Source organism: Lycium ferocissimum, chromosome 7 (genome assembly GCF_029784015.1).
Source record: "Lycium ferocissimum isolate CSIRO_LF1 chromosome 7, AGI_CSIRO_Lferr_CH_V1, whole genome shotgun sequence".
NCBI classification, from domain to species: Eukaryota; Viridiplantae; Streptophyta; class Magnoliopsida; order Solanales; family Solanaceae; genus Lycium; species Lycium ferocissimum.
The window spans coordinates 34,412,128-34,422,896 of NC_081348.1; the positions used below are offsets into that span (position 1 = coordinate 34,412,128).

General features: G+C 34.4%; 1 protein-coding gene across 3 annotated transcripts; it reads left to right on the plus strand.

The window, feature by feature from the left end:
- The first annotated feature begins 74 nt into the window (after nt 1-74).
- LOC132064571 (serine/threonine-protein kinase SRK2A) lies at nt 75-10,769 on the plus strand. Of its 3 annotated transcripts, none has more exons than XM_059457591.1 (9): nt 75-637; nt 819-893; nt 992-1,093; nt 1,458-1,511; nt 1,683-1,775; nt 1,874-1,966; nt 2,948-3,046; nt 3,147-3,245; nt 3,877-4,256. In XM_059457591.1, exons 1-9 carry the CDS (start codon nt 518-520, stop codon nt 4,072-4,074), a joined length of 933 nt encoding a protein of 310 aa, XP_059313574.1. In that variant the 5' UTR covers nt 75-517; the 3' UTR covers nt 4,075-4,256. The 3 variants fall into 3 exon arrangements, with proteins under 3 accessions (XP_059313574.1, XP_059313573.1, XP_059313572.1); XM_059457590.1 differs by lacking the exons at nt 819-893; nt 992-1,093; nt 1,458-1,511; ... (3 more) ...; nt 3,147-3,245; nt 3,877-4,256 and adding exons at nt 7,560-7,634; nt 7,764-7,865; nt 8,046-8,099; ... (3 more) ...; nt 9,396-9,494; nt 10,066-10,769 and having other exon boundaries at nt 503-637; XM_059457589.1 differs by lacking the exons at nt 75-637; nt 819-893; nt 992-1,093; ... (4 more) ...; nt 3,147-3,245; nt 3,877-4,256 and adding exons at nt 6,992-7,353; nt 7,560-7,634; nt 7,764-7,865; ... (4 more) ...; nt 9,396-9,494; nt 10,066-10,769.

Sequence of the window (10,769 nt, forward strand, 5' to 3'; positions counted from 1 at the left end):
AACTTGATTCGTGACCCTACACATATGTTAAAGCAAGATTTGGATTGGGCGGACATTTTAGAAACTGGACCGTGACATCAGACTGTTACCACCGCTTCTCTGATTTTGACCCAAATCGGCAGACAAGTCCATAACCTTAAAACCTCACAAATCGGCCACAGTTTTTAACGAAATATAATAAATAAATCAGTATTACTACCAAATAAAACGAATTAATTAAGGAAATAAAAAGTAAAATATATTCTACTACCATAAATAGCCAAAGATACTTCCATAATGGAAATAAGACTTTAACGCACGAGCTTTCAATAAATAAAATATTCTTCATTCATTCCTCTTTCACTTTTTTCTCTCACCATTATTCACTTCTGTCCTTGTTATTCCTTGTGGTTTTGAAGCTCAAGTTTTGGTGGATTTTTTCTCGTTTTGAATTAAGGGATTTTGTTTGTTGTTCTTTTTTTTCTTTTCATATATATATATATATATATAATATATATATATATATAAGGATAAGAAGATGGAAAAATACGAGCTTGTGAAAGATATAGGGTCTGGTAATTTTGGTGTTGCAAGGCTCATGAGGAACAAGGAGACCAAAGAGCTTGTGGCAATGAAATACATTGAGAGAGGACATAAGGTTTTTGCATAATGAATTCAATCAAATATTTACATGTCTAGTGCTCATTGCCTCATTATTATTATTTTGCTTTGTCCTAATTATCAGTTAAACATTCTTTAATCAACTAGGTTCCCCACTCTCTTTTTATATGCAATATTATCTAAGCTTCCATAGATTTGAGCTGACACTTTTATTGTAGATTGATGAGAATGTAGCAAGAGAGATTATTAATCATAAATCACTTCGGCATCCAAACATAATTCGCTTCAAGGAGGCAAGTGTTCATATCATTTACTACGTACTATTTTGCAATGCAGAAACGACTAAGGAATAGCTTACCTAACTGCTGTTCATTTGTTTTGTGAGATACAGGTGGTATTAACTCCCACTCATCTTGCCATTGTTATGGAATATGCAGCTGGTGGAGAACTATTTGAGCGCATTTGCAATGCAGGAAGGTTCAGTGAAGATGAGGTATATAAGTTACATATCTTTGCTAGCTAAATATACAAACAATATACACTATTATCTATAAAATATGTATATTATGTATGTTGTAGATTAATATACAAAGAATATACATTTGCTGGCTATTATTTGATGGGCGGCTATTTATGTCCACTTCCCTAAGAAATTTAACCGTGTCAATAATCAGTCTTGCGTAGAGTACCAGTATAAAGCATTATGAAGGATAAAGAAATTGTAATGAAGGCCCTTTTTAATTTTTATGAAGATGTAATGAAGCCCTTTTTTAGAATTCTGTGATTTTGAAAGGCCACACTTATGGGATCTTAAGAGCCTTGGTTCCCCTTTAATGCCTCTTTCATTTTCGTTTCAGGCTAGATACTTTTTCCAACAGCTTATTTCAGGAGTCCACTACTGTCACAACATGGTGGGCAACTTACAAGAATCTACCGAAAATTATTCTTTAACTGTGAATATATATATATAAAAAAAAAAAAGATACATCTTCGGTCTGGACCTCGTTTATAAGTTTTATTCCAAATGCCATCTGTTTTATTTAAGGGGCTTAGTCCTCTTCAAACTTCCATTGCCTCTGCAGCATTTATGCCATAGAGATCTGAAGCTGGAGAATACCCTTCTTGATGGAAGTGCAGCTCCACGCTTGAAGATATGTGATTTTGGATACTCAAAGGTTGATGATTCCTGGTGATTTTTTAGATATAAACTTATATTATCCCCATAAAAAATACTAAGATGTTCATAGTTTAATTTTCCTCCTGCAAATCGCAGTCATCCCTGTTGCATTCAAGGCCAAAATCAACTGTTGGGACTCCAGCTTATATTGCTCCAGAGGTCCTCTCCAGAAGGGAATATGATGGCAAGGTATCACTGTGAATACTAATGTAATTTTTTTACATTTGGCGCAGAGGATGCAAAATATTTTTCTCTGGCATCCATATGTGCAGTGGCGGATCCAGGATTTTCATTCAGGGGATTCGAAAAAACAACAAAAGCTAAATATAAAAAATAATGTTATTGATGGGATTCGAACCTAGAATGCTAGAGACAATTTTGAACACCTTAGGCCACTTGAGCTAACTTTTTGCATATGCTCAAGCTGTTCAAAAGTTAATATATGTACATAAACACAGAAAATCTATCCTATATGTATACTATAATTTTTTGCCGAGAATGTTCGGGTGAACACCCTCACCTCCACTTAAATCTGCCCCTGCATCTCTGAGGATATGCATTTGCATCCATATGAGGAATCAGTGTTATCAAAGGCGAAAAGCACAAAAAAGCTCTAAGGTTCAGTGGGGCTTTAAGCACAAATAAAGTGTACTTAAATGAAGAAAGGTGCAAATGGAAGAAAAAAAAATATGTATTTGATTTCAAGACTAATAATTATAAGCATGGATAACAACTATATGGACAAAAAATTAATTTTTCTATGATAAAGTGAAATATCAATTCTTTAGTGTCGCCTCTTCAAGATTATGCTCATTGACAAGGAAAAGTAAGCCTTAAAGTCTTGATGACAACATCGAAGTGCCCGCTAAGCGAGGTGAAGTGCTCAATATGTTTTGCGCCTTGCTTCAGAGCTCAAGCATGCTTTAAGTGCGCCTTTGACAAAACTGGGAGCAATGTGTCGTTTATGGTTTTTATTTATTTCGATTTTATGAGTAGTTAAGAAACCACTATAACTGGTTGCTTTCTGACTAGTTGGATTCACAGTTGATGCTTCCACAGTTTTGTAAATTACATCTTTTTATTTACACCCTGCCCTTTCTTTTCTAGAGGTGGAGTTTTTTACTGATCTTTATTGTTAGGCTGTGAATTTTTTGATTGTGATTATTTCAGCTGGCTGATGTTTGGTCATGCGGGGTGACACTTTACGTGATGCTTGTTGGGGCATACCCTTTTGAAGACCAGGAGGATAACTTTAGGCAAACTATTCAAGCGAGTCTAAGTCTTCATCATCTAACTTTAGGCAAACTATCCGAAGAACATCATGTGATGCTTACTCCTTTTAATTTGGCTTTGATGTTTCTCTTTCCAGCGAATAATGGCGGTACAGTACAAGATTCCGGACTATGTTCACATATCGCAAGATTGTAGGGACCTTCTCTCTCGCATATTTGTTGCCAATTCAGCAAGGGTATGCTCTTTCTATCTTTATTGGGTGTATTTTGGTGGAAGTTTTGCTTGAATTTCGCTAACAATCTGATAGAGATGTTACTTGTTTAATGCATTAGTTGCTCATATAGACGAATGCAATTAGATAATCTTATTCCTTGGTTCTTGTCAGGGCACTGTGTACATTAATCCTCAACTAAGATTGAGTTAATATCAAGGAGTACCACAATTGCTTGTGTCATTAATTAATCACCAGCCTTATTCTTGGAAGATTTGTTTTCTCCAAAAGGATGACGTTATCTTCAAATAGTGTGTGCGAACCCACCTCGAAACAAATGGAGTAGGCATAGTCGTTTTTTTAAAATAAAAAAAAATCAGATACTACTGTATTAATGATTCCTTGTAACTTGGCTTCTCTTTCAAAATGGAAGAGCATCAGAATCATCCAGAGGGGAAACAATGTGATTGCTTAATTTGATGGTAATATCTGTATGGTGTTCCTATGATTATAATGGCAGTTTGCATTTGCAATCTTACCCTTGAAAAAACCTGAATCTACGGCTCTTTGTCATGACCCTTCAAACTTTCAACATTATAAAGAGTGTGTAAGCATGTGTCATGTGGCTTGTCTAATAAGCAGGGTTATTTTGCAGAGAATCACAATAAAAGAAATCAAGTCCCATCCATGGTTTTTGAAGAATTTGCCTATGGAATTGACAGAAGCAGCACAGGCAGCTTATTATAGAAAAGAAAACCCGGCACTTTCGCTTCAGAGTGTGGAGGAGATCATGAAAATTGTGGAAGAAGCAAAGACCCCTCCTCCAGTTTCAGGTTTTGGCTGGGGAGGTTGAACCCGACTTAGCATAACATTCAATTCTGATGGTTGGCATTTGAATTGTTAAGTTATCATTATGCCCATCAAAAGTTTGGACGACTATTTTACCTTTCATTTAAACACTACTCTTATAATATTTTTGAACTTTGTATATATTAATCATAAGATAGGTTAATAGTCATAGATTTTAAATACAATGAGGAAAGTTCTATTCTCAAATGACGATTAATATGATGTTTGCTTTAATTTACCTTTTGAATAGTCATCATAATTTAAATGTCTGTCACGAATCTAACATACAAGGTAGTGTTAGGGACTAGCCAGCTTGCGTTACTTTGACTATTTTGTCACGTAGGTGCAACACTCACGATGCTAAAATAAATAAGAAAAAACACTCAATTAGTTTTTTGTTCCCGTCAAAATTTAAACTTAAAATCTCATAAATATCCTTTTATTATATTGACTATTGGACCCCTCCTTCAAGTAGGAGAATATGTCTATTTGAGAAAAGGAGGATGGAGTTGAAGAAGAACAAATGAATTTCAACAAGATGACACAAGCAAAAGCGATGCATTAATTCTGGATGATTTTGTGATATAGGGATGAACGTAGATTTCAAGAATTTCAAGTTACGATGACATATTTGACCATTATTTTGGATGATTTTGTGAAGTTAGATAGAGAGGAAGGAGGAGGTAGTCGGGGGCATATTCTCAAGCCGTATTAGGTTTAGTAAGAAGCATACGAATTTCAATTGACATATGGAAGAGAAAATGTCGAATATTTTAAGTTAAAAGAGGAGTTTAACTTTAAATTAAAATTGGATGTGTAAATAAGTTTCATCTATAAATTAATAATAAATTTTGAAAATAGGTAAATATATTTAAAAAGCTATGACTTTTAATTAAATTGAAGGTTCAAAATATTTTTCCGTCCCAATTTAATAATATGCATAGCTTAAATTCCCGTGTAAAAATGTAATAATTTTTTGTAAATAAATATACTCCCTCCTGATCAAAAAGCTTGTCAACTTAGCTTTTTTTTTCTTGGGTAAAAAAAGTGTTCACTTATCAAATCAAGAAATAATTAACCCTGTTTTTTCAGATTTGCCCCTATTAAGTGTTATGTGATCAAATCTCAATACCTATTTAATGAGGGGAGGTTTAGCCAAATTACCTATTTTTTTTAGAAATTAATATTTTTTAAGGGGGGGGGTGTAAAAATGGGTAAGTTTTACACTCTTTTTGATCCTATAGAGATATAATTTCATAACTTTAAAAATATAATCAATTCATACAAAATATCTTAAAGGTCAATATCGACATGAGGTGAGAAACAACTTTTTTTTTTCACTTTCTATGTAACAAAAACTTAATATGACCACTGTCGGGGCAAACTTTAATCTTGACCATCCAAATGAGAAAGAATGATGTTGGACTGGATTGGGCCAGACAATTAAAAATTGGACCGTGACATCAGGCTGTAGCCACCGTTTCACTGATTTTGACCCAAATCGACCGACAATTCCATATAGGATTTCTGAACTTATTTTTTTATAGGACGTGACAAAAAAAACTTTTTATATTTGAAAATAATTACCTTATAAAATAATTTATAACCACACAAAATAGATGTGACTCATTGAACACCAGTAATTTAAAAATGTCCTATTCTCTCTTAAACTTTTTGTCTAGTCAAATAGATTCACATAAGTTGAAACGAAGGATATATAACCTTAAAACCTGAAGGAGTCGTTTGGTATGATGCATTGGAGAAAATAATGCATGCATTATCTTTTGGTATTAATAACCCTTTGTTGGTACCAGGGGCGGAGCCAGCTTATATCCAGGGGGTTCATTCCTCGGCGAAAAATTACAGTGTATTTTCAAACTTAAAATTATTTTATTTTGTATATATAGTAGGTGTTGAACCCCCTGACTTCTTCGTATATTTACCTTTTAGAATTTTTGAACCCCCTGGATGAAAATCCTGGCTTCGCCACTGGTTGGTACACTTTTTCAACCTATATATAACTAATGCAAGTATTAGTTATACACCATATTCGGGATTATCCTATGTATAACTAATACATAACAAACCATGATATTAGCAATATCAAGGCTATTAATGCATGCATAAGCATGGTTAAAGACAAAATTGTCCTTGAAATCCATCAAAGCTAAAATTTGTGGAGGATATTTTTGTAAACAAATAATTATTTCAGAAATTACGCAATGCATGTCACTTTTAATACACCACACCAAACAGTGAATAAGAAATAATCTCAACATAACTAATATCAAAGATTACTAATACACCCTATTTAACACTATTCTTGTACACTCTGCCAAACGACCCCTGATTGAAAACGAAGGAAGTATAACCTTAAAACCTTACTATTCGCCACAGTTTTAACGAAATAAAATAAATAAATCAATATTACCACTAGACTAGTATGATAAACGAATTAATTAAAGAAGTAAACGTAAAGTATGTGCTACTGCCATAAATAGCCATAAGATACTTCCATAATGGAAATAGACTTTAACGCATGAGCTATCAATAAAAAAAAGGAAAAAATATTCTTCATTTATTCCTCTTTCACTTTTTTCTCTCACCATTTCACACTTCTATGCACTTATGTCCCTGTTATTCCCTAGAATCTCTCCTTATGTCTGATGCACACACAGACACACACACTAGTTGATTCTTTGCTTCACCTTCAGATCTTTGCTAATTAATCCTTGATTTTCTTTTTCTCTGTTTTTTTCCACCTCAAATTTGTTTTACCCCCTTTAAAGGCCCACAATTTCCTAACTTTGTGTCTCAAGAAACCCTAGTTTTTCCAAAATTTGCAGATTTTCAAACACCCTTTTCTTGATTTGGTACATATATGTTGATCTTGGTGTAATTCAGCTTAAAGGTGGTGAATTCAGGTTGTTTTTTGGAGTTTGGATTTTGGGATTATCTTGGAATTTTGTAAATTGCTTTAAAGATTGATCCTTTTTTGTTAAATTGAAAACCCCACATTCCCAATTTGGAATCTTTAAGCATGGTTTGGGTTTGATTGGTGTTTGAAAGGGGAATTGGATAAGAAAGTTTGAACCTCAAATTTGGTGGATTTTGTTTTTTTGTTCTTTTCTTATATATAGTGAAGTTTGTGAAGGATAGAAAGATGGAAAAATATGAGCTTGTGAAAGATATAGGGTGTGGTAATTTTGGTGTTGCAAGGCTTATGAGGAACAAGGAGACCAAAGAACTTGTGGCAATGAAATACATTGAGAGAGGACATAAGGTTTGTTTTATTTAATACTGTGTTTTATCAATAAATGAATTCAATCAAATATTTTCCAATTGTTTTAAATGTCTGATGATCATTGTCTTAGTATTGTTAGTGTGCTTTTTCCTAATTATTATTAGTTAAAACATTTTATAATCAACCAGGTACCCTACACTCTCATTTTATATGCAATATGTCATCTATGCCACTTTTTGTTGTAGATTGATGAGAATGTAGCAAGGGAGATCATTAATCATAAATCACTTCGACATCCAAACATTATTCGCTTCAAGGAGGCAAGTGTGTGAATATCATTACTATTTTGCAATGCTCATGTTTTTTCTTCTTGGTTTGTTTTGAAAATGACAAGAAAACGCTATGGAATAGCTGGCCTAACTGTTGTTCATTTGTTTTGTGAGATACAGGTGGTATTAACTCCCACTCATCTTGCCATTGTTATGGAATATGCAGCTGGTGGAGAACTGTTTGAGCGCATTTGTAATGCAGGAAGGTTCAGTGAAGATGAGGTATATTAAATTTTTTAGGGATAGTTATATTCTTGGACTGCTCTAAAAAATAATAGCCGGAAATTGTATATGCTTTTCATATGAAAGTATAAATATACATAATCAGTGTATATGTTTTGTATATTTTGGCTAGCGCCTGTACTGCTTCTCTCATTTGGTTTCTTGCTGTTGTTATTTCAGGCTAGATACTTTTTCCAGCAGCTTATTTCAGGAGTCCACTACTGTCACAACATGGTGAGCAACTTATAAGAATTTACAGAAAATTATTCTGTAACTGTGAAAATATATTTTTTTTTTTTTAAAAATAGATACGTCTTCGGCCTGGACCCATGTTTATAAGTTTTATTCCAAATGCCATCCTTTTAATTTAAGGAAGCTTAGTCTTCTTCAAACATCCATCTTCTCTGCAGCAAATATGCCATAGAGATCTGAAGCTGGAGAATACCCTTCTTGATGGAAGTGCAGCTCCACGCTTGAAGATATGTGATTTTGGATACTCAAAGGTTGATGATTCCTGGTGATTTATATATATATTTATATTTATATATATAGGCTTATATTATCCCCATAAGAATTGCTCAGATGCTCATAATTTTCCTCCTGCAATTGCAGTCATCCCTGTTGCATTCAAGGCCAAAATCAACTGTTGGGACTCCAGCTTATATTGCTCCAGAGGTCCTCTCCAGAAGGGAATATGATGGCAAGGTATCTGTGTAATAAATTTTGTGATTTTTTACCTTTGGTGGAGAGGCATTATGCAAATGATTTTTCTCTTGCATCCATCTGTTTGGAGCTGCATTTGCATCCATATGAGCAATCACCGTTACCACAGGCGAAAAGCACAAAAAAACTCTATGGTCCTTGGGGCTTTAATGGGCTGTAATGAAGAAAGGTGCAAATGGAGAAAAAAAAAAAAAAAAAAAAGAAACAAATTTGCATGTCTAGTCCAAAATTAATAATTATAAGCATGAATAACAACTATATGGACAAAGAAATTGAAACTTTTTACGTTAGGTGAAATATCAATTGTTTAGTGTCGCCTCTTCAGGATTATGCTCATTGCAAGGAAAGTAAGCCTTAAATTAGGCTCTTTCGATGAGTTGGGTGTGTAGGTTAAAACATTATGGTCTTTATTTCTTTTGATCTTATGAGTAGTTAAGAAACCACTATAACTGGTTGCTTTCTGACTGGTTGGATTTACAGGTAATGCTTCCTCAGTTGCGTAAATTACATCTTTTTATTTACACCATGCCCCTTCCTTTCTAGAGGTGGAGTTTTTTTACTGATCTTTGTTGATCTTTGTTCTTAGGCTGTGAATTTTTTTATTGTGATTATTTCAGCTGGCTGATGTTTGGTCATGTGGGGTGACACTTTACGTGATGCTGGTTGGGGCATATCCTTTCGAAGACCAGGAGGACCCAAAGAACTTTAGGAAAACTATTCAAGTGAGTCTTTTAAGTCTTCATATATTTGATGAACTTTATGTGATGCTTACTCTTTTTAATTTGGCTTTGATGTTTCTCTTTCCAGCGAATAATGGCGGTCCAGTACAAGATTCCCGACTATGTTCACATATCACAAGATTGTAGGCACCTTCTCTCTCGCATATTTGTTGCCAATTCGACAAGGGTATGCTCTCTTCTATCTAGAGACTAGAGATGTTACGTGTTTAATGCTTCATTTGCTGTCACCCAATCACGTTTATGCACTTGGCCTTTTGGTGCCATTTTCATCTTATTTTAGCCATACACATTTGATAGATTATCCTTCAATTAGGTCATCAGTGTTACAATTAAGTAAGCTATATCCTGGATCGCCTATTTATTGAATAAGATTTCCTGAATCGCTCTTATCGAACCAAAACCTTGAACTTTGGTATGATGGAAAATTACTTCAACCTTCCAATAAGTGTTCCTATAATTGTAATGCCAGTCTGCATTTGCAATCTTACCCTTTTAAAAAACCTGAATCTACGTCTGCTTTGTCATCTCGTCTAACTTTCAACATTATAAAGAATGTGTAATGCTTTAACATGTCATAAATAAAAATGTGTGCACTAATATTAAATTTTCATATTTCATTTCTCTGCTTCCAGCCTTCTTACCATCTTGGAGGGGGGAAAAGAAAAATGAGAAAGTTATAACAGATTTGAAGTGGGGAGGACATTGTGGCTTGTCTAATAAACAGGTTTATTTTGCAGAGAATCACAATCAAAGAAATCAAGTCCCACCCGTGGTTTTTGAAGAATTTGCCTAGGGAATTGACAGAACCAGCGCAGGCAGCTTATTATAGAAAAGAAAACCCGACATTTTCGCTTCAGAGTGTGGAGGAGATCATGAAAATTGTTGAAGAGGCAAAGACCCCTCCTCCAGTTTCCCGTTCAGTCTCGGGTTTTGGCTGGGGAGGAGAAGAAGAAGAAGAGGAGGAGAAGGAAGGAGATGTAGAAGAAGAAGAGGTAGAGGAAGAAGACGAATATGACAAACAAGTGAAACAAGCACATGAAAGCTTAAAAGATGTTCGTCTCACCTAAGCGTAAATTATCTTCCTTGCTCGTGGAGAGCTGTGAACACACACTTCGGCCTATTTATGTTTCTTTGCTTGTAGAAGATTTGGTTTTTGGCATTTCATGGTTGTGTGAAATTTGTTTCGCCTTTCCGTATATGCTACATTATCCTTTTTGCTTGTAGAAAACTATAGTTTTGAAGTGTGGCATTTCATTGTTGTGTCAAGATTGTTTTTTTTTTTCCCGGTTGTGTGGAACTTAAAAGAAGTCTGTAAATTTCGAATTTCGAGTTTTGAGGTAAGGAGGCTTGTCAATTATATTTCCATGAGACAAAGGCATTGGTGTACAGTGTACTGGAGTTGAAACTCGAATGAGCCTGAGTTACAGTTTAATTTACAGGA